Below are 25,192 nucleotides of genomic sequence, written 5' to 3'. Positions count from 1 at the left end.
ATTAGTTCCCGATTTATACGAGTTACTAGAAGTTGAACAATATTTTCTGTATATTCTACGATGAATAAAATGACGTGGAAATCGCTTCTGTTCTCTTGTATCCTTTTTTTGGGAGCAATAAATGCAGTCCTCTGTAGTAGCTTCATTGAATGTCCGGACGTTTCGAAAGCGTAAGTTTTGAATTATTTATGGATTTTCGAATATCCTTGTGAAAGTTCCTAGGAAGTATATAAATATTTATTACTATTTGCCATTGTCTGCACTCAACAGTTGGTTCGAAATTCAAGCGCCGGCAGACATACATCATTTCAACAAAAGCCAAAATTTTGACAAAAATTGTGTGAATATTTACATTTCATCAAATGTAGCAGAAGCTTTCCGAATTTCGCGGATATCATCAGTAATTACTGTGGTTGATTGCAAGGCCGAGACAATAAGCTCATGGTATGAGAAATAAGAACCATATGTTTTCGAATGAAAGATATCAAGAGAAAACTGCATCGATTATTGTTCCATGTCTTGCTGTAGGCTCATTTCGGTTATTATTCATTTGTAGTTCCAATTTATCTTGTAGAAAGTTTACCATCTATTTTTTCGGTCGTGAAATTAACATTGTCTCCTGCTCAACTTAGTGGCAACGTATGATGGTTTTTTCCTAATTCTTCAACGCCTACTCGACCGTAAATGTGTGCTCGCACCCCTCTCTCTCTTGCTCCTGCAGTAATATACAAAACGTTACTCTCTCTCTCTCTCTCTCTCTCTCTCTCACTTTCTATCTTCACTAACTCATACTTCCCTCTCAACCTCCGTTCGCCTCGACCTATCACACTTTTTCGTAACGCTCTCGTCACGCATTCACCAGCTCAAGGCTGGGCACAAATTGAGCGCGTGTGAGCTGACCTTCACGAACCCCACGAGACGCACGTGTCACACGCGTAACGTGGATGATCCGCAAATTGAACTTAGTTTTGAAGTGATAATCGTACCACTATGTCCGATGGAGTTCGGAATCAGAATCCGAGAATGATGCTGAAGTCGAACTTTTGCTCACGCAACAAGAATGTTCTTTTGGAAAGAAAAAACAAATGGACCATTTATGATATCAGAGAAGACGATGATGTTGATTTTAGTAATTACTTTCGAATGAATCGAAATCAATTTGCAGAAGTGCATGGGATGATCCAACGAGGCAGTGACTCGAAGGAATATCATGCCTAACTGAGCATACAAAGCCTTTGGCAACACGCGAAATAATTGGCACGAAAAACTGTGTCTCAACCACTGTAACATGCGAGTCACGTGTCACGCTAGTTGCGCCAAGTCGTGTCTGGGTGCCAACTTGCCCTGTTTTATTGGTTTTCATGGGTTACAAAACATCGCCCTGTGCTGCGTCCCCTCACACGCTTCCAATTTGCTTAAGCTAGGCGGATCATCTATACTACGCGCGTGACATGTGCGACTCGTGCAGGTCAGCTCACACGCGCTCAATTTGCGCCTAGCGCTTACTCCCCAAGTCAAGCGCGCGTGCAGCTGTTTCATTTAAAGAGGAATGAAAGAGCGGTTGGAATAACGATATATACTATTCACTTATGATTTTCTCAAAATAGTATTCTGTAATGAAAATCTACAAACCACACTTCAAAGTATAATATAAAAAATCGTTGGGATTGTTGAAAATCACGGACACAGAGTAATACTGCATCTTCATTATCTATATTTCAACCCCATTAAATCAGTATTGGCATCTCTGAGGCAGTAGGTATGAAGCTGATAAAAACTTGAATTTGAATTTTGAGTGCATGATGGCTTGTGTAACGAATTATTCACATCGTTTTCTAAGGAAGAATAAAAAAAACATTCGCACACGATGAACGCTTCGAGGAGCTTCATTCCTCTGAAGAAGACGATTTTAGTTAAGCTAGTCATAAAACAAATACAAGGTAATAGTTATGATGACTGCTATTGTAGTATCATGTTCCATGTTCATTATTTTAGTTCTTTCATCTGACAGTTAGAATGTTCTGTGATGTCAATTATGTCAATAAAAAGAAACACATCGACTATCAGTAAAAGGTGATTATTTCCATCAACCCAACCATACCACATTTTATGGCGACGAGGATAAACCAGTGAGAGTTTAGAAGACAGATAAACATATCAAACAGTACGACGAAAACATTCAACACAAGCAGCCAACAAGATGAACCAACCAGATAATTTGAACTGTGTCAAGGGAAAAATGTCAACTTAAACAGAGCACTTGAGATATTTCCAGTTTGAAAGATTTTCCCGGGAAAAAGAAGGCTGGGAGTACTACATACAACGTTTCAAAATGGAATTACAACTTCATGGTCTGGACACAAACGATGAGCCTACTAAAGTGAAACGACGTAATTTGCTTTTGAGCAAGGTAGGACCTGAACATTTTAAGATTCTGGTTGATCATTTTAAGCCAGATGAAGTGACAACAAAATCTTTTGACGATATCGTGAACGTACTAAACAAATATCATGGTAAAACGAAATATATTCTGTCAGAAAGGGTAGCATTTGCGCTCCGTTATCGAAAGGACAGTGAAACTATTACCCAGTTTATGAACATTTTCCGTGGACTGGCAGGAAATTGTGAATTTTCCGATAGTTCGAAGGAACGTCTTCGAGATCAACTAGTTATTGGTATCAACAACATGGCCTGGCAACAGGAATTAATTAGGTTACATCCAAATAATACAGCCACCCTAGAAGAAATTGAAGCAACAGCACTTATTTAAGAACAGGCTTCGTTACAGTCAAAACAACTTTCGAATCTATCAGGACAGTTTGATGTCAAGCATACAAATGCAGTAAATCCAGACTTTAAACGAGCAAGTCGAGAATTTCTTGAACGTAATGACAGAAGTAATAAATTCAAACAAGATAAATACAATAACACTCTGATATTGAACATTGAAAGACTATTTATCATGTGGAAAATTACGCCACAGGGGAAGAGACTCATGTCCTGCTAAAAATAAAAAGTGCTCAGCATGTGGAGCATTGAATCATTTCTCATAAGTTTGCATAACAACGGGACATGCTCGAATACAAAACCAGAAAAAGAATACACGACATGTACATGTTGCTGAAACGAAGGACGGCGATGAAAGTGGTGATAGTTATAGCTCTACTAACACAACAAATGTACGAAACATATATTCCACAAACAAAGTCATGCTCATGACAAAAATGAATGGCAAAGAAATAGAGATGCTATATGATCCAGGGCCTCACATTCCGTGTGTGGTAAAAAGCTGTGGAAACAGATTGGCAGTCCGTCTCTTAAACAAACTGAAAACTTAGTGGCGTATACAGACATGGAAATCAAAACTCTTGGGAAGGCAAAAGTAGAAGTTGCATGTTTCAATTGTCGACCAAAAATACTATCTCTTTACGTAACCGAAACAAACGACATTCCTTTATTTGGTCGCGATTGGTGTCTTGCTTTTAACATACCTCTTCCACCAGGAGCCAAGTTATGCCAAATTAAAGAAAGAAAAAACAAAGAAACAACTCAACCACTTGAAAATCGGACACTAAATTCATCACTCATATCGGATATAGAAACCAACGTTAATCACGTTTCAGAACTTGAAGCCATACTTGAGGAATTTAGTGATTTATTTAATGGACAAATTGGAGCAGTTCGTGAACACTTAGTTAAGATACACATGAAAGAAAATGCTGTACCGAAAGCAGTTAGACCAAGACAAGTTCCTATAGCCTTACAAGAACAGGTGAGGGCTGAATTGGATCGTTTAGTTGTAGAAGATGTACTGGAACCCGTCAATACAACTATTATACCTATTGAATGGGCAACACCCATAGTTTTGGCAATCAAATCGAATGGAAGCATTCGCATTTGTGGGGATTTTTCAGTAACAATAAATCCTCACGTGAGAAAAAATGATTACCCTCTTCCACGTTTCGAAGATATAATGTCAAAACTCAGCGGAGGCCGATACTTTTCCAAAATCGATCTGAAGGATGCGTATCTTCAGTTGCAAGTTCATCCTGATTCAAGGAAATATGTAGTTATATCAACAATCCAAGGTTATTACCGCTATAAACGACTTCTTTTTGGGGTAAATTTTGCACCATCTTTATTCCAAAACTTAATGGATCAACTACTAGCAGATATTGATGGAACAGTGTGCTATTTGGATGATATTTTGATAACTGCACCAAATAAGGATTTACACATGGTACGACTGAGACAATTGTTAGAAAGATTACAGTTAGCAGGAGTTAGAACACAACAATCGAAGTGTAAATGGTTACAAAGCTCTGTGACATTTTTGGGTCACAAAATTGATGCAGAAGGATTACATCCTATATCAGAACGCATTGAAGCTATAAGTGATATGATATGCTGAGATCTTTTTTGGGATCGATAACTTATTATGGACGTTTTATACCAAACCTACATGTTATTTGCGTTCCATTATACAGACACCTGTAAAACAACTCAACATTCAAGTGGACAGTTGATGATGAAAAATTATTCCATGAATTAAAGAATATCCTTAGTTCATCAGATACTCTGGTACATTTCAATCATGAATTGCCAGTAGTAGTTACAAGTGATGCAAGTTCGAAGGGTATTGGGTCAGTTTTGTTCCGCAAATTCCCTAATAAACAACTAAAACCAATTGCTTATGCTTCACGCACGTTGAGTGATGCGGAAACCCGATATTCTACTATAGATAAGGAAGCTTTAGGAATCGTGTTTGCAGTTACAAAATTCCACCATTATCTATATGGAAGACATTTTACACTGTTAACAGATCACAAGCCTCTAGAACGAATATTCAGTAAAGACCGTGAAACACCAAAAATTGCTAGTAATAGACTTCTCAGATGGGCCATGACATTGAATAGCTATGATTTTGACATAGCGTACCATCCTGAAAAAGAAAATGCACCAGCAGACGCATTATCACGTCTACCACTTCCTGATACAGAAACATCCCCTTTGGAAGAAGCTGGACTACCTAAAAGAAGTCAACTTTTGCATCTCAGACTACACCATCTTCCTATCACGAAGAAAGTTTTGCAGTCAAAAACATCAAGTGAAAATGCATACAATCTTATTGGCCTGATAGAAGACAACTACCTAACGGAATTCTTCCATACTTCGAGAAACGTGAAGAACTTTCGGTTGAGGAAAATATCCTTCTTTGAAAAGGAAAAATTTGTATTCCAGAAGCACTTAGACATGAGGTATTGATGATGCTTCATGATGGACATCCTGGTATAACTGCCATGCAGTCCAGTGCACGTTTACATGTCTACTGGCCGAACGTGGACAATGACATTGTGAGTTTCATTAAAACATGTACTTCTTGTCAAGAATCTAAACAAAATGATCATAAACTACCATTGTATCCATGAAGTGCTCCTTCGGAACCCTGGTCGCGAGTGCATATAGACTTTGCCGGACCTTTTGAAGGAAAAATGTGGCTAATCATAATAGATGCTTACACACGCTGGCTCGAGATCTTTCCGATGAAGAACATCACCACGTCATCAACAATTAACGTGCTTCGTGAAGTGTTTTCGAGATTAAGTTATCCGAAAATAATTGTGTCGGATAATGGTCTTCAGTTAACCGCTGAAGAATTTGGTTCATTTTGCAAGTCTTATGGTATCACACATATTCGATCAACACCGTATCACCCCAAGACAAACGGACTTGCAGAAAGAGCAGTGAAGACTTTCAAAGATCACATGTCAGCTAGTGGACAAGAAAAAAATCAAGATGAACGTTTACAAAGTTTTTTGTTGACTTATCGTAATACCATACAACGTTCGACAGGCAGGGCACCAAGCGAATTGATGTTTGGACGACATTTACGTACTCTGTTCGGCCAATTGAAACCCGATCTATTCCGACACATGGATAAGGCAAAACTTGATCAGAAACGAATTCATGATCGTAGTTCAAAAGACTCGATATTTCATCCAAATCAGACGGTCTGGGTGAATAATCCACTAGGTAAAGGATCCACACCAGGAACAGTAATGGATCAAACAGGACCTTATTCATATATTGTTGAGGTAAATGGAACACCAAAGAGGAAGCATGGAGATCAGTTAAGATCTCGTTTGAACCAACCTATCAAAAACAGGAACATGCCAAGGATTCTGAGAAACCTTTTATGACATGTGTTTCTAATGCATTGCAAGATGAAGATTCCACCAGAGAAAGCATGACACAACCTGTGAATATAGAGATACAAGCCATTGACGACATCATTCAAGAAGAACAGACGATCTTTCCGGAGCCTAGAAGAAACCCGTCACGGAACCGGAAACTGCCTGCTCGTTATCGTGACTGAGTAAAACATTCATTCCTCATTTTGTTTTGATAGGGAGAAATGTAGTATCATGTTCCGTGTTTATTATTTCAGTTCTTTCATCTATCAGTTCGAATGTTCTGTGATATCAATTATGTCAATAAAAAGAAACACATCGACTATCAGTAAAAGGTGATTATTTCCATCAACCCAACCATACCACAGCTATCGTGATGGCAGAAGTAGCAAATCGGATCTCTCACTAATTCAATCTTCATAATGATATAAAACGGAAATAAATTTTAGGTCATTCTTTCATTTTTTGCAGCTGATTAAACTGAAAATAGTTTGACCCAGGTAATATGTACCTATTCAAATCTGCATGAATAGCAAGTATAGTACCCTATAGTAAATGGGTAGTGAGTATCTAAAGTATCTAAAGTTTTCTTTCTGCTAAACAAAATATTTCACCTTGGATTCACTCTAGATTGAAATTTATGAATGAATGTTGGCTTGTGAGTGTTGTAATTATTTTCCTCAACAATGTGCTTCGCTGGAATTCTTTACACACCCGTGTATTCATTAACTTGTATAAACCTTCCAGGATTTCCGATAAGTACCTAACGTACTTCAAGCTGGTTTTCTCTCGTGCATAATACAGTTTCAGTATGCTCTTTATTGTAAGTGTTTGCTACTGGTCCCGTCTATTTGAAATGTTTCAAAATTCTGCCGTTTTGTTGATTTGAAATATGGTAACAAGGATTTGGAATACCAATTTCATACCTTGTTTCAGAATTTTTTCAAACGCATAATAAACGCAAAAAAGATGAAGTTGACGGTTGTCTGAAAAGTACCAATCCAAGTGGAATCTACTAATGCGCTTCAGTTTGTAACGAATTGCATCCAATAGATTTGATTGTGGCTGCTTTACGTATGTTATGATTCACAATACTGAAAAATACAAAAAAAAAATGAGACTCTGTTTTGAGTATAACCATAAACTCTGAATTTTTTTTCAAATATAATTCCGTTCTATTTCTCAAAATGATGGTTTTTCATTCTTGAACAAATTTAATTTTTTTGACTTGTACCATATACTGTTTGACTCTTGACTTCTGAGTGCATCTAATATAGTTATCAAAAATGCACTAACTTCCGGTAATTCAAACTTAGATTGTGCAGTTGATGAAAGTATTCATGTTTGAGAATTTGGGTAATAGTCAATATCTGTTAGGTATTTGGGAAAATAAATCATTCTCTGACTAGTTGTTTATAATTTATCTCAATCGTAACAAATCTGTGAAGAACTTTTTTTCAAAAAGCTATATATATTCGAATATCTCTATAGTATTCAGAAGTCATATGCGATATTCATCAAGGTATTTATCTATCTATCCTATTTTTCCAATGTAGGACCAGAACTTGCTAATAAAATACCGCGGACTTCAAATTGTAAACATTCGTACAAATCACTACCCCATTCAATTTTCTTGGAACCTGCAACAGAAGAAGAAGTTATTAACACCATAAAATCTTTAAAAAACAAAAAATCACCGGGTTACGACGAAATTACTGCAGAATGTTTGAAGGAAATTGCAAATGAGATTGCAACACCACTGTGTTATTTAATAAACAATATTATTTATAAAGGTGTATACCCTTCTTGTTTTAAATTATCAATTGTAGTCCCATTACATAAAAAAGGAAGTAAAACTGAAGTTTCCAATTATAGACCTATCTCCCTGATTTCTAACTATGCAAAAATATTTGAAAAAATTTCGAAAATTCGTATAACAAAATACTTAAATAAATACAATTTAATATCAGAACATCAATTTGGGTTCAGGGAAGATAGGTCAACACAAGATGCAATCTCTTTTCTGACAAGCAAAATTTATAAATCACTGGATACAAACAAAAAATCGTTATGCATTTTCTTGGATGTTGCAAAGGCATTTGACACAGTGTCTCATAATAGGATGTTGGAAACTTTACAGGATTTAGGTTTCAGGGGCAGTGTTTATAATTTGATGGTAAGCTATTTAGCTGGAAGAAAGCAAAAAGTCAAAATAAATGATAAATTAAGTGAAGAAAATTCAATAACATATGGTGTGCCGCAAGGTACGGTTCTAGGGCCTACTTTGTTCACCATTTATATTAATCATTTACTTACCTTGAATACTGAAGGTTCCATTATTAGTTTTGCAGATGACACGGCTGTTTTTTATCAGAGTGAGTCATGGGCTGACCTACAACAAAAAATTAATCAAGATTTTATTCACATTATAGACTGGTTTGATTATAATTTATTAACTGTTAATTACTCAAAAACGTGCTTTGTTCCATTTAGTTGTTATGAAAATGGTTTACCAGATTTTAATGTTGTACAGTTACATGTCAACAATAAAATAATAGAAATAAATAGAGTTAGATATATAAAATATTTAGGTATAACAATTGACGATACTATGAAATGGAATATACATATACAAAATGTAATTAAAACATTAAGGCCTATGCTATATAAAATAAAATTTCTGAACCGATACTTAGACTTACCTGTGATAAAGATTGTATATTACTCTCTGGTTGAATCTAGGCTAAATTACGGAATATTGGGATGGGGTGAAGCCGCAAACTGTCATTTGTCCAAACTTGAGACTCTACAAAAAAGATTCCTAAAAATAATATTTAAAAGAGACATGTTGTATCCTACAAACCTTCTTTATCAAGAGGCTAAAATATTTGATATTAGTCAGTTGTACTACATACAGTTAGTGTATTTTCAATATAAACATAAACGTCACGATTATATAGACCACGTACATAACACTAGAAATAAAGTAAAAAAATTGATCAAAACAGAACTGACACTCAAAACAATTGGTCATCGAAGTCATTTGCATTCAGCTAGTCGAGCCTATAATATACTTTCGGAGTCCATTCGACAGGCAGAACATTTTAAAAACTTTAAAAAATTAATTAAAAAATTCGTTTTGGACGAACGACATCAAATTAATTTGTTACTAAGAGCCTGACGTCCTAGTAACATAGTATGTTGTTCTTTTTTTTGTATTGGCAAATCCTGTTGTTTGCAATGGTTTGTAGTTCTTTTTGTTTATTATTATTTTTATTAACTACTACATACAAAAGTTTTATTTACTGTCTAGATTATTTCTTCTGTATTTCTTTTTTGTTTGTTGCTATAGTTTATTTCAAAAAATACGTAAATTTTTTAATCGAAAATTTTGGCAGTTTCATCGCATCCATGCTCTGCTTTCGCGATGTTCTGTGTCGGTGTTTATTTGTATTTATTTGTATATTATATATAATATAATCGATGTAAATTAGCATGTGAACAATTGACAAATAAACATATATTATTATTATATTATTATTATCAAGTGCATCTATGCATATTTCCAGGAATGTGTTGACACTGGACCTCGAAAAGCACAAAAGTGCGACTGTTGGAAGTACCACTCTTGATTTCCGACTTCCTGAAAGTGGTTTGTTCCATCAGCCAATTAGTTGTATTGTGGTGAGTTTGATATTTTGATTATCTGCTTATTGATCAGTTGTTTGAAGATACACCTAATTTAATACTCATTTTATGTGCTGAGATAAGTACAGATTTTCACAATAAATTGAATAATTATATATAATTGAATGTAACTCACTTACTAGTGTATACTAAAACTAACTTAAGAATAAAAATGACAAATGATTTGTGATAGAGGAGAATGAGAGAATGAATAAGAGAGTGAGTGCTGGAAATGAGATAGATGATTCCACATTTATTGTCATGTTTTACTTATAATATAATCAGTTATAATCATTTGAGTGAGTGTAAAGCAGACTGTAATTCCACTGGGACTGATAAAAAAATCCATATCAAATTCATCATCATTAGTAGCAACTCTAAATAGGAGACATTGTTTTTCATAGTTACAATGATAGAAGTCTACAACAAATGTTTCTGTATACCTTGTACTCCTAGACAAAAATGTGAACCAATTTGAGCTGATAGAATAGTGTAATATTTAAAATAAGACTTTCAAGTGATTTTGCAATCTGGGACCACTGAGTTTCTGTATATTTGCAGTTTAATGAGTATCATTTGATTAATGGTTCCTCGGAAGCATTGTTGACTTGAAAGTTAAAAATAGAAGGAATTTCTTTTGCAGCTTTTTAATGGTGTATACAGGACTTTCATGAGTGTGTGCCCAAATGCAACTGCAATGATCAAGAACTGACCTTAGTGGAGAAAATACAATATTTCAGACATTCTATATTTGAGAAGTCCTTGGAAGTACGACAAACAAACCCTAGTATTTTCGTTGCCTTAATTATTATATGTTCATATTGCAGATGCTAGTCTATTTTTTGTCCATCACCATTCCCAAATCAGTTACGATTTCAACACAAGTTAGGATTTCACTAGATATGTTCTGTACCTGTAGAGTAGGGATGGTCAGTGTAGGCCCACAGCACTTAGACCACATGTGACCGATTGTACATCTTCCTGAGGAGTTGTCCTCCTAGGTCATCGTCCATCCTGTCCTTTCCAGGAAGGTGAACAAGTCACCTCAAGATAATGTTATAATATAATAATATTTTATACGTGGTAGCACTCGATAATATGTCACGTATTCATATTTATCGACGGTCAAGTACATATCATTGTGTGAACACCACATCAGTAATACTACCTAACACTGACTTGTCTTCGAAAAATTATCAGCAGAAAGTAGAAAGTCAGAACATTTTGAATTACCCTTTGTTCCATCTTCTCCAGTTTTCTTTTATTTTATTTTTTATTTTTCTCTTTGTGTATTTGTCTATTGATGATTTTCACTCAATTTGCAAAATTTTTATTCAACGCGGAATTCCGCTGTGTTTCCTATTCTGATTAAATATGTGGAGCGCTCCTTGTATCAATATATTTGGTCAGTCGCTGAAACAGCAGCAGAACAACGGATTTGATATATAGACTCGCTACAGAAAGCATATCAGGTGATTCGACAACCTATTCAATGAATTAAGAAAGTTGCTGGCCAGCTGGTGTTTTGTGATACAACGGGTTCTTACGATAATCCTCCAGGAACCAGAAGTCTCGCTACAAGCCGCTACTAGAGCCGACATACACTCAAGTGAGAACCACAGCCACGGAATCTCTCTCGTCCTAAACAAAATTTTATTGGGAACTTCCTCAACTCATACAATCATATATTATACTACAGTCCACTTATCTGATGAAGCTACATCCTTGATGTCGCTTATGAAAATGTCTAATCTATATATTAGTATTTCAGTATGAATTATTGTTCTCTACTTGAGTATTATAATTGTATTTCGTATTTTGTAACACAAAAACACATTATTGTTCTACGTGTTCAGCAAATTGTTGATAGTGTAGATAATGTTGAAGATTGGAAATTCAATAATTATAATCTATATCCTTATTTTTCCAAGTTTCACATATTGACAATGAATGAATTACGTCTAATTGTTAACTCCTTAGACAAAAAAAGTACAATGTTCATGAGATCTTGAACTCCAATATGCTCAAAGTCATTTTTGAAACATGTGGACATATAATTTTAAACCTTGTAAATACTTCTCTTCAAACTTGTAAAATTACACATTCTTCAAACTAGAGTTCCCATATAGACCTATAAATACATTACCACCAATATAAAAAACTCTTGAACAGGTACTTGTGCAGGTACTTGATCATGTTGAAAAAAATGAAATTTTTTAACAATTAATTTTCAGTAGCTGTTTTTCTTGATCTGAAAAGGGGTTTTTGAAACAATTGACTAATAAAGTTAAGAGATGATGGCATTGATGATGATGTTTACCAATGGTTGTCCGACTATTCATCTCATAGGAAACTAATAATATATCTCAGTAACTGGATATACATATAGGTGTACCGCAGGGTAGCGTGTTAGTATCTCTGTTTTCTATCTTATACTTGAATGACATAACCTTGTTTATGAATGTTGATTTTGTAAATTCATTTGCAGATGATACACTATTGGCATGCTACGATACAAGCTTAGATGAAGCTATTGATAAAATGAATGCCGCATTAAAGGATGTAAATGAGTACTTTATGGCAAATTAATTGAAACTAAATAAAATGAAAACCAAAGGAATGATTATGACAACAAAATATAAATGAAGTGAATCTACAAATCGATAATGAAAACATTGAAATTGTGTTATGTATCGAATATCTTGGTTAGTTTAGTTAACTTCTTACTGCTATTACTTTTTGGTAAAAATATATATGATTATATTTAAAAAAATATCTAAAAAACTATATTTCTTTGCAAGAATTTCTGGTAATTTATCCACTCAGTCTAAAATTACTGTATACAATGCAATTATCCAGCCACATTTTGATTACTGTGCTTCTATTATTTTCTTGTTTAATTTAAATTAAACATCTCGATTACAAAAACTTCGAAATCGCCCTATGCGAATTGTTCTAATAGTGAATAGATTCACTGAAATCGGAATCATGTTACAAACTTCGCGGTGGCTACCAGTTTCTTTACGGTTTTATTACTTAACTATGACATTTATATATAAAATTCTGAATAATTTATCACCTTCATATTTTTCTGAATTTGTCAGTCTGAATTCAGAAGTACACAAATATGCCACAAGAAATCATACTATGCAGAACAAATAGGAGAAGTGCCATGAATTCGTTGTTTTTCAAAGGGTTTGATGCATACAATAAATTACCAAATGTAATTAAATCTAGTCCATCATTAAGTATTTTTAAAAAACAGTTATTGAAATCCATCCATAATGCTAGAATAATACTTGGTAAGATGGTAGATGATTAATAAATATAGTATTTGTATGTTGTTTTCTCCTATTTATCATTGTATTGGAGCTGCACCTATGTTGCAATGTATTTTTAATAGTATATGTCGATATTTTTCAAACTAGAAATTTTTTATTTTTTCATTTTCATTCTTGAACTATATCTACATTTTGAGTTTTTTATAATTATTTTTAATTTCTATAATGTTAGTATATAATATTGTATATTAGGGTTACCTATTTCAATAAATATATTCTTCTTCTTGTATAAAAAAATAGATTAAGGCTGTCTATAGAGCCGCGATTAGGGTATCAATCAATCAATCAAGATATGCTTTATTGTCAGAAGAACATAATTCTTGTAGACAAAGCTATACAATGTGATTTGGTCAAACAATTAGTTAGATTACATCTACGTAAAAAATCTCAATATCTAAATCCTAATACATAAAATTGAGATTTATACATGTTTTACAACTCTACACATGATTTTTATATTCATATATGGCTACATGCTGAGATGTTTTATGAGCAGCCCACGTAGTAAACATACAGTTATTAAGATAATTAGTCAAAAGTGGAGGAAAAATATGCATTAAGGGTATAAGGTGAGATTTCAAGCAGTAGTTTTTTGGACGATTTTCTGAAACGGTTAATGCATGCGCTGTCCTTTATAACTGTCGGAAGATGTAGATTTTAATCCCATTATAGATGATTGAATCCTTTATTAAATTGCTGGAGGGGATAGGTAGTCTGAAGAGAGAGCTTTACCTCGATTCACGATGATTCAGGGATCTATGTAAGGTATGTCTATTCTTGTGTATGAGGCTCACCGTCTCAAGTATATAAAGTGATGTTACTGTTAATATTTTATGATGCTTAAATAATTCTCTACACAAGCATCTTCGATCCACTTTATGTGGGATTCAATCAGAGCGAAATAAGCAGTTCTGGCCGTGGAACTACCCAAGTCATTGGAGATTATATGAACTGTGTAACAACCTGATGCGAGTTTTTTACACAAAGATTTTATGTGACATTCAAATTTCAATTTATTGTCAATTTCGAACCCAAGAAATTTCTTTTGTGATTTATTAGTTATTAGTTCATTTCGCATTGGTATATCAGGAAGACTGCAGCGAAAAGTGACTATGCTAGTTTTATATAAGTTCAGAGCTAGAAAGTTTGAGTCGCACCATTGTTTTATTTTGCACATATCCTTTTCTATTTTATTAAACAGTTGCTATGGTGTTTTACTGTGCCACAGTACAGTGGTGTCATCCGCAAAGAGTGTAATTTTTGCTGAGATGTTCAATTTAGTGATATCGTTTATATACAGTAAGAAAAGTAATGGGCCAATAACCGAGCCCTGAGGGACGCCATATTGTATGTGTCCTACTTCAGACTCCGTACCATGTCGAACGATTTGTTTGCGCTGTTCTAAATGAGCTTTTAGCCATTTCAAACTCCCATTTCTGACTCCATAGAATTTGAGTTTTTGCAGCAGAATACCGTGGTTCACACAATCAAACGCCTTCGAGAAATCGCAAAATACTGCAGCGGCGCACTCACCTTTATTTATGTTATCATACATGTTCGATAAGAATGAGAAGAGAACATCGTTGGTTCCCTTATTTGGTTGGAATCCGAATTGTTCTTCTGTTATTATATTTTTTGATAGTAAAAAGTTTTGAAGTCGATATTTCACTAGTTTTTCTATTAACTTCGCTAAACTGTTTATGAGCGATATTGGTCTATAGTTTGAAGGGTCGTTTTTATTTCCGCCTTTATGTAGAGGAATAATAACTGCATTTTTATTCATCTAAGGCTGAATCTAGGAAATTCTGTATTACTCTCATTGAGATATCATCAATTCCCGAGGAGTTTTTGAGTTGAGTATTGTTGAGAATTTTTTTCAGTTCGGAAAGATTGGTGTCGTCCAAGTAAAACTCTTCTGTTATGCAGGTTCCATTCATGTAATCTAAAGCAGAGTGAGGTACCGAAATTGAGTTAATTATCTCACGTGCTATGTTGCAATAATAAGTATTTAGGTCGTTGGCGTCTATTGAAATTTCTTGATACTTTTTGTATTTACCCTCAATTCATTCATCACTTTCCATTATTCTTTATGCATATTATTTGCACTGTCCATCCTACTAGTATAATGATTTGTTTTTGCTGCTTTGATGACATTTCGGTATGTTTCACGGTATGCCAAGTAATACTTGTGGAAGAATGGTTCTTCAGTAAATTTATGAATCAAGTGCAAGGATCTCATATTTTTTCCCGCTATTTTGATGCCTTCGGTTATCAAAGTCTTTAATTTGTTTTTGCGTTTAATGTTTTGAATAGGGAATGCTTTTTCAAAGTTGGTGCGGAGTTTTTCATAAAATTCCAAGAATGCATCGTTATTACGTAATTTAATTGCCCAATCAGTTTTATTACAAAGCTGTTGAAATACATTATATTTTTTTTTGCTATTGTCGCAACTCAGTTCTCGCTTGGCTATTAACGAGAGGATTTTTATTTGCTATTTCACCCGCTCATTTATTCATCCCAAATAATGAAAGAACTCATTTAAAACTTAATAAAATATTTATTGTGAGAGAAACGGAAAAATACTTTAAATAAATTCACACTCAATGTTAATAAAAAAAAATACATTAAAAATAATCAAAAAACTTACATTACACTGCCACCCAGCAGGATTGAAGAAAAGGAGATGTGCTGCATTTCTGATGACCCAATCGATACGTAAATGAATACTGTCTGTTGACTGTTAACTGTTAACTCTGATCCATGATCTTGACCTCCCTCAATATTTATAAAGAATTATACGCTGACATTGCGACTTTGATCCGGTCACTGTACTGAGGTAAAATGCACAGCATGCAATCTGTGCCAAGTTTGCATATTTGGAGATTGTTTTATATTCCATATCCTGTGATCGGATCAATTTCGATGTCTATGAACTTGAAATATCAAAAGATGGAATTCTGAATACTGAGTGTTCTTGTGTTAAAATATTGAAGTGAGGTTGGAATATCTTTCAATTCATATATTTACTCAAATGAATCTGAATCATTTCATGATTATTTTCTATATTTGACACATCTCCCCTCCACGTTAAAGCTGGCCCCCAGCTTTCTGGGTGGTAATGAAAAACAAAAAAAAAATGAAAACTCACAACTCAATAAAAATATTTTGAATAATAAAAAAACAATGGGTTTAAAATATGATTATAAACATCAATTACAAACTACATGTCCTATAAAAGTTGGAAAAAACTATATTGTCCAATTGATTCTGCAACTATGAGTTCCCACACTAATATTGTCATAGTCCGGCACTGAACTTTATCTGTCTTTGTGTCACTCCACCAATCTGTCCGCACATTGTTCCGTGTCTTGGTTCTGATACTGTTTAGGTTGACGGCTGCTCGGCTACCACAACTCAACTGGATGGAAACATTGGCAACGTAACAGTGGACTGAATTGGACTGGACTATAATTACGTATTACGTTGTGCTTTGCGTTTTCTCGTACTCACAGAAAATGTTTTTATGGTTTCTGTGAAATGTATCTGTCATTCTGTTCCATGCCTATTCTCTCAATTGTGTATAGAGAAGAAGATTTACGACTTGACATGACATATGACATACATATAATTTGATGAATATGTGAATATTTAGCGCCATTTTTCGTTCACTGAAGTGATTTTGATTTTACACTTTGAAATATATTTATATCTGTGTGTTCATCGTGTAATAGTGTGATCAAGTTATTAGCTGCCAGGAATATAGAAATTACCCCTTCGAGAGCTTTTGGGAAACTTCAAACATCATCGTCTGTGGTTCTGTTGTGTCAGCATTTATGAAACTAGCGTCGTTCTCATAAATTATTAGTGAAATATTTTCTGTAGGCTGCTTGGGATTTGGATTATCCTGGTACTCAACGGTATGACGGTGATTCTGAATTGTTTTGAGTATTACAATTCTATTCACATATTATGTCTGTGGATGATGTCTGCCCACACAGGAACTGTTTATCAGCTACTCAGAACAACTGGTAACGCAACAACGTAAGTATTTGTTTCTGGTTGAATATGGCACTAGTGACTGCGATATTCCTATAGTCCATTCATTTGAGCCATGATGATTCAACTTCATGTTTCCCTAGGTCATCGTGCTGTCTGTGGTACGATCTGCTGAATGTCCTGGAGTGGAAAACCGTAACAGTGGTGATGGAGTAGTGGAGTAGTGACTGCCTCGAAGTGCCTTGGGGTGTGGTGTTGCCTCGATTGCATGAAACAAGAGAGAAATTCGGCAGTAAGTTCTTTCATGATATACTTTTATTCTTATAGCTAGGTTATGTTACTATTAAATTCGATAATAAAAAAAATCAACAAAAATCACTGCATTATATAGTTAACAATCATTTGACAGTTTAATCTAATTGGTTAGAGTACACATAATATACATTAAAGTTAATTTGATGATAAATAGCAAATAGCTTACAGACTTTCTTTTCAACTTTGAAACATACTTTTTGATTTATGCTTGAGCATACTGTCAAAATCCATTGGTTCTTTATGACACACCCATTTCAACATCAATTTCTTTATGTACAATTTTTTTTTTACTGATTCCTTACAGTCTTTGTCACCTGCCTATTCAATTGTCACCTCATGTGATATACATTTCACTGAATAATAGGAAATTGAAAATAGCAATAGCAATTTATTTTCTTTTCAATGAAAATAAACAGCTATTGGAAATATTTATCGAAAACAACTACTTTCCTGGCTAGTACCAACGACGAATATTGAATTATATCTGATAAATATATATTAGAAACCACATGTAATTTGCATCTCTCAGATTTTGCATATATTATTATTATTCTCTTTATACTCTTTCACCTTTTTTCATAATTACCATGACGTAGTAACTTTCTACATCTTGAAACATCATATTTGTCTTTTCTTAAGACAACTTTCTGTGTCGTACTTTCTACAACATCGTACCTGTCTTTCCTCCGAAGACCTCATATATGCGCATTTCATTTCATGCCTCATACAAAATTCATATTATAATCATCATTATTTCTCATGAACATCTAACATATTTCACACACCTTCAAAAATGAAAAATTGCATGCAGTTTTGGGAGCGTCCTCCACAGTCTGCCTTTTCATCTCGTGTGTATAGTCTACCTATATAAATGATCCTTCTTCAATACATAATCATCAATTCTCACCTTTTCAATATATCTATACGCTTCTTTTATTTCTCATAATATTACAAACTTCACTGTTTGTAGATCATCAGTCTGAGATGCTATTTTCTATTACTTTCCATACAAAATAAAATTAAAATAAAACTATGTGGTGACATTGAATTGTTTGTACTACTTCTGGCAAGGGGTGTGTCAATAATGCATTCATTATTATTATGTTTCTTTTCTTATGTAATTACTCCTTATTTTTCCTTAATTAATTGTATGTGAAATTATATTTTTAAAAAACTAATTGCAACTGAAAAAATATTTTGTATCTGCATTTTTATTTAATTACTATTCTCTAATGTTTATATCCTAATTATTCTGGATTCTTATATGTTTAAAATTGAATATTTTAATTTGAGTCAGAATACTCATTCATAAAACAGTTCACAGTTCTGGAATTTTTGCGTATAATAGATACCTAACTAGATAAATTAATTGTTGTTTAATATTATATGTACTCTGGACATGCCCTACCGAGCATAATTTAACAAATTTAATTTTGTTATAGGGGAGGCACTTAAGATTATGCAACGAATAGTGAACAATAGTATTTGAGGAAAAAACTTTTTGTGAAAGAGAGGTAAGTATGCTTGAAGTGTAACACTGACATGTAAAACATGTTTCAATAAAATTTTTGAAGACCATCTTCTTTTATTACCTCTTGATATCAGTCTCGCAATAAATATTTATAGCAAATGAATTGTTACTCTTCAAACTCAAAGAAAAAAAGTTATATTAAAATAAACCTATTCCCAGAATTTATTGAAAATAGTAAATCTGAGGGATTTTTTAAATATTTTACGTTGCGCTGTATTGAAAACAACATCATAAACTAATCGACAAGGGTTCATATTTATACTGTATGTCAAAAATGAGGATTTTTTCATGTTGGCGATCATGATGGCGTTCCTTATCTCAACAGTTTTCAAAAAGTCAATAAAACTCAAAAATGGACCTTTTTCTTGTGTCAATATTCTCATTGATTAAATTAAATGTATTAATTACTTAATAGCTGATGTTGATGACTACTATAATTTTTTTTTTCGAATCATTACCAATAAAATGTTGAAGGATGATTGGGAACATGGAATATCTTATGAATCCAACTAATTGATACTATGATACACATTCCCAAGCTGATGAAACAGATATTGGTAGGTGTATCATTTATTTTTCAAAAAGTCAGATACATATGCAAAATTTCGAAATCATGTAATGGGTAATCGTACAGAGCTGGATGAACAGATATTCCATGCGTTTAGCCAATTCAACTGTACAATTCCAAGCTGATAAAACAGATATTGGAAAATGTACCGCTCATACTTTCGAAATTTACAGATGATAAATGAAAATTTTTTCAAATTATTCCATTGGCAATCTTAAGAAGCTGAATGAACAGATATTCTTTATGATTGCTCAACTTCTCTTTCTAAGCTGATGGACAGTTATTAGAAAGTGTATCACTCATAATTTGAGGAGAAGGGAAACATGGAAAGTTGACTGAAATGATAGGTTATATTTGGATTAAAAAAAATTGAAGCACAAGAACCAACATATTCAAAACTAATTATCAAACTATAAAAAAAAACATTTATTTGAGGTATATCAAAAAGAAGGAAAAACTGTAATTTTACTGGATGAAACAGCTATTAAATTCTTGGAAAACAAAAGAAAAATACACTTTTCTGCTAATTATCACAACATATTTTCAAAAATTGAACAATTCAACTTTTTGTATCAGAAAATTAGTTTCACAGGCCCATTATGAAGAATGGAGCCCCCGAGAACGAGAGAGGCGCCTCCACCACGTGTCGCAACTCAGTTCTCGCTTGGCTATTAACGAGAGGATTTTATTCGCTGTTTCACCCATTCATTCATTCATTCAAATAATAAAAGAACTCATTTAAAACTTAATCAAATGTTTATTGTAAAAGAAACGGAAAAAATACTTTAAATAAACTCACACTCAAATGTTAATAAGAAAAAAATACATTAAGATAATCAAAAAACTTACATAATACTGCCACCCAGCAGGATTGAAGAGAAGGAGATGTGCTGCATTTCTGATGACCCAATCGATACGTAAATGAATACTGTCTGTTGACTGTTAACTGTTAACTCTGATCCATGATCTTGACCTCCCTCAATATTTATAAAGAATTATACGCTGACATTGCGACTTTGATCCGGTCACTGTACTGAGGTAAAATGCACAGCATGCAATCTGTGCCAAGTTTGCATATTTGGAGATTGTTTTATATTCCATATCCTGTGATCGGATCAATTTCGATGTCTATGAACTTGAAATATCAAAAGATGGAATTCTGAATACTGAGTGTTTTTGTGTTAAAATATTGAAGTGAGGTTGGAACATCTTTCGATTCATGTATTTACTTAAATGAATCTGAATCATTTCATGATTATTTTCTATATTTGACACTATAGAGTCTTCGTAATTTTACCTTTTTATGTTCTACAGGAGGAGTATCAAAAGACACTATGCTGACTATGGCTTCATGATCTGAGAGACCTGTTGATATTACTGAGCAGTTGATCCTATCTAAGTTGGAGCAAAAGTAATCAATAGTTGTAGCGCTATGCTTAATTATTCGTGTATGAGTATCGACGTGCATCTTTAGGTTGAATGAATCTAGTAGATCCTGGAGAATTTGTTGATGGGGATGAGTTTTATTGAAATTAATATTAAGATCTCCTGCCATTATGATATGAGAGGAGATGGGCAGTTCTGACAGCAAGCTTTCTACTTTGTGTAAAAATGTGAGTGCCTCTGTGTTTGGTGCCCTATATATACAGATTACATAAAGGTTCAGCTTTTGACTAAATATTATTGAGAATACAAAGGTTTTCCTCTAGTAGTGAATTGTATTTGCTAATATCAGTAAAAGAGATGCGTTTTAATGTTGTTTCTTTTACTACAATTAATGTTCCTCCGTGGGCTGCTTCATTTCTGGAATACTTAGAAGTAAGAATATAATTCGGAATATGTGTGCTTTCTGAGGGTTTAAGTCAGTGCTCAGTTAACATAATTACGTCTGGGTCATTATTATTCTCACATAAAATGTGCAATTCGTCATTCTTACCTCCAACACTTTGAATATTCAATACAATGAATGTTAGCTTACTATTGTCTGTTGAATTATTTCTAAAAAATAGTCACCTCTATCTTGTGTTTCATGAGAATTATTCTCCTGGTCCAACGACGGTAGCATTGTCTCCTTACTGTAGCCTCCTCCATTGGTGTTGCTAGTGGTGACATGGATTTCTTCCGTAGTAAGGTGTTGATTCGTAAAATGTGGTCGTAGGCTTAGGTCATCATTTACAGAGTGTGGATTTTGTATGTGTAGAAGCGGCTGTTTTTCCTCAAAATAAGTTTCTATGTGCCTCATTAATGCCTTATCTAGAAACCATTTCGCCGATTTTTTTAGAGTATATCCATTTGAACTATAATTCCTTCTGAGGATTGTATTGTTGCATTCAAATATATTGTGAGATCTTCTCATTTCGTGGAAGTTCGTTTTGAGTTTTAAGTTGATTTCATATATTAATTTGTTAATATGTGGCGAGTCGAAACGGAGTGGTTGCTTAACCAGTATCAGTTGTGGCGCATCCAGGAGAATGGTGGATAGATCATTTAAGATTTGATCGCTATACTTGTCTGGCCAAAATATAATTATGTCATAGGACTGTGTGGTATTGGTAATCAGAGTCTGTAGTAGTTCCTGAAGGGATGCATTCGGTTTCAATATGGCATTGATAGAATAGTCATCATTAGTTTGTCTTATTAAGAATTTCGCCATATTTCTACCGTTATGTCCTGCTATGATAAGTATTTTCTTTACTCTTGTAGGTTGGGGGTTGGCTTGGGTAATTTTCGAAGGTGATTGTACTTGATTATCAATATGTTTGAAACACGTCAAATTTGTTTTGACTCTTTTCCTAATGTTTTCATCATTATTCGTTTGTTTAGAGGTATGGGATTTAGTAGCTCCCTTATCACTGGTACCATCGTTCTCAGTTAGAGTTAAGTTAGAGTTGTCACGCCGTGCTGGTGAATAAGTTTGGGTGGACAATGGTGGATAGATCATTTAAGATTTGATCGCTATACTTGTCTGGCCAAAATATAATTATGTCATAGGACTGTGTGGTATTGGTAATCAGAGTCTGTAGTAGTTCCTGAAGGGATGCATTCGGTTTTAATATGGCATTGATAGAATAGTCATCATTAGTTTGTCTTATTAAGAATTTCGCCATATTTCTACCGTTATGTCCTGCTATGATAAGTATTTTCTTTACTCTTGTAGGTTGGGGGTTGGCTTGGGTAATTTTCGAAGGTAATTGTACTTGATTATCAATATGTTTGAAACACGTCAAATTTGTTTTGACTCTTTTCCTAATGTTTTCATCATTATTCGTTTGTTTAGAGGTATGGGATTTAGTAGCTCCCTTGTCACTGGTACCATCGTTCTCAGTTAGAGTTAAGTTAGAGTTGTCACGCCGTGCTGGTGAATGTGTTTGGGTAGAGCCGTTCTGTATTTGTGTTTTGCCGTTTTTTGTTTCATTTCTTCAATTGTATCTAGTAGCTCTGTTATCGTCTTTTTTTGCTGTTCCACTAAGGTATTCAAGTCGTGTTCATTTTTATCAGCCTCTTGTAAGAACAATTGATGTTCATCTTTCAGTTTTTTTTATATGTTTGTCTTTGTGTCGACCATCTGCATTTGAGTCATTGATGGTGGTTTCTAATATACTGATTTCCTCGGAAAGTGTTTGATATGATATGAATTCAACTTTTTCTTTAAATGATGTTGATACACACGTTTTATGATAAACACCTGAACAGGAACGGCACTTTTCAGGAACGGTACTTTTCAAAAGTGAAATATTTCTAATTAGTTTCATCTGCCCGATTCAAATTCTCAATTCCGCGCAGTGAGCTCCTCTGAACATTTACACCCACAGCAAAGAAGGCGAGGATAGTAGAAAGTATGCATAAATTTTCTGAGAATGCAGAAAACTGTTCAAAACGTTCACGTTTTCACAAGTGAAGCCTATAAACCATCAAAAGAGCAAAAGAAAAAAAATCACCATCAGAAGATTATTCCAACGGCTTTGGATTGATAAAAACCAAAAAGCTAGACACTAGTAGCTATAAATAGGGCCTTATTGATGCCACAAACTCTGAGTCACGATACCTTGCATTCAAAAGGATTGTAGAAGAAAAACTGCTAAGTTATTAACTGTTGATCAGAAACATAATAAACTTCAACAGATCTGACAGACGCAAAATCTAACTCCTTGAAAATTGTAGAGCCTTCTGGAAATTGCCTGTTCAAAACAAGTGTTATCCTTCAGATTTTCTGAAGTATTCATATTAGCAAAATGAAATCTTACTTCTAATAATCGAAAGCTAATCTTCTTGAGGTAATCTAATATAGGAAGTAATTGAGCTTTCCTTTATTCAAATCTGGATCTATATCCGATTCTGAATATCAACTTGAAGCCGAGTAATCTGTGTACACAAGAATATTCTGAATTTTATTCAGATTCTATCGAAGTTTTCCCGAATAGGAATTACTCCTAGACGAAGTGTAAAATGGTTATTAATGGTCGCTAACTATATACTAGTGACATCCTGAAAATCCATTATGTTTTCAGAAGAGAAAAATTTGCCCTCTAACATTCACACATATTCCCATCCGAAAATTTTATCTCAATTTCATGAATCACGAGAAACGTGTCATATAACAAAACACCACTACATATTGTTTTTCTTTCATAGGTTTTCAGAAAAGTCTGCGATGGCATAAGCCTATCTTCTGAGGAAATCTCACTATATTCATTCATGAAATTGAATACGTTCGTTATATTAAGCATTCAAGCATATTATAATTGCCATGTGCATCATACAATTCAACTTAATATTTAAGAAATTTTTACAAAATTAAAACTATCGCGGGATAAAATAAATTCAAGCCATGCAGAAGTGAGTCTATTATAGATGATTGCTCAAAATATGTTAACCAGCTATCACACTCCTACGAACGACAGCCCTCAGAAGTCGAAACTTGTGCAAGCTGAGGACTAACGAGGTTTTACCTTATAACGTGTGATTTATAACACGGGTTGGACGAAAGCAAGTGAAAGTCGAGCGTTCAGCCTGGGGCTTGAAACATCGACTCACACATCAGCCGATTTACTGAGACCGACCAATATCTTGAAATTTCATAACGCTGTCATGACCGCTCCCCTAATAATTTGTTATTTTGACAATTTCGTTTCATTCGTGAAATTTAAATGTCCCAGTGATTCAAAATTTCTTGGAAATCAACCAGGCCTCACGCAAGAGATATTGAATTTATAATGTTGTTATATTTTTGTGTTATGAAAGAGATCCATAATAATCATTCACTCATCAACCCAAGAAAAATGTCAAGACATGAAGTTTCCTCAACATTGAATTATTATTTTCAGATTACGGATCTTTCAACCGATGGGAGTGGTGGGGACGTATCAATCATATTCGGTGGTATTGGATCCAGGACCGTAGAGATTAACATCGTCTCTCAGTTACTGAAAGGCCTGGATTATAGAGTACAGATTTATTCAGAAAATTGAGGTTATGATTATTCAAAGATTGAATTGATGGCAAAATTGTTTTTCATTCCATCCATCATTTCTTGTTATATCGAAAAAATAAATAATTATTGCTT

At 34.0% G+C, this 25,192-nt stretch overlaps 1 protein-coding gene and 2 long non-coding RNA genes across 3 annotated transcripts; 2 read left to right on the top strand and 1 right to left on the bottom strand.

Annotated features, from left to right (window-relative positions):
• On the top strand, positions 1-25,192 carry LOC111507206 (uncharacterized). The gene is made up of 3 exons (XM_074173871.1): positions 1-170; positions 9,761-9,875; positions 24,954-25,192. Exons 1-3 carry the CDS (start codon positions 61-63, stop codon positions 25,095-25,097), a joined length of 369 nt encoding a protein of 122 aa, XP_074029972.1. The 5' UTR covers positions 1-60; the 3' UTR covers positions 25,098-25,192.
• LOC141481760 (uncharacterized) lies at positions 7,700-9,565 on the bottom strand. The gene is made up of 3 exons (XR_012465155.1): positions 8,894-9,565; positions 8,508-8,583; positions 7,700-7,831 (listed from the first exon to the last, which is right to left on the bottom strand). It is a non-coding gene; the product is annotated as an uncharacterized lncRNA (long non-coding RNA).
• LOC141481759 (uncharacterized) lies at positions 16,977-19,106 on the top strand. Its single transcript, XR_012465154.1, has 3 exons — positions 16,977-17,260; positions 17,359-17,507; positions 18,973-19,106. It is a non-coding gene; the product is annotated as an uncharacterized lncRNA (long non-coding RNA).

This window comes from Leptinotarsa decemlineata, unplaced genomic scaffold (assembly GCF_025532065.1).
Source record: "Leptinotarsa decemlineata unplaced genomic scaffold, Ldec_3_MD MMD2_tig00000505_RagTag_RagTag, whole genome shotgun sequence".
Taxonomy (NCBI): Eukaryota; Metazoa; Arthropoda; class Insecta; order Coleoptera; family Chrysomelidae; genus Leptinotarsa; species Leptinotarsa decemlineata.
Note: the sequence above shows the minus strand (reverse complement) of the source record. Positions and strands in the feature narration are given on the sequence as shown.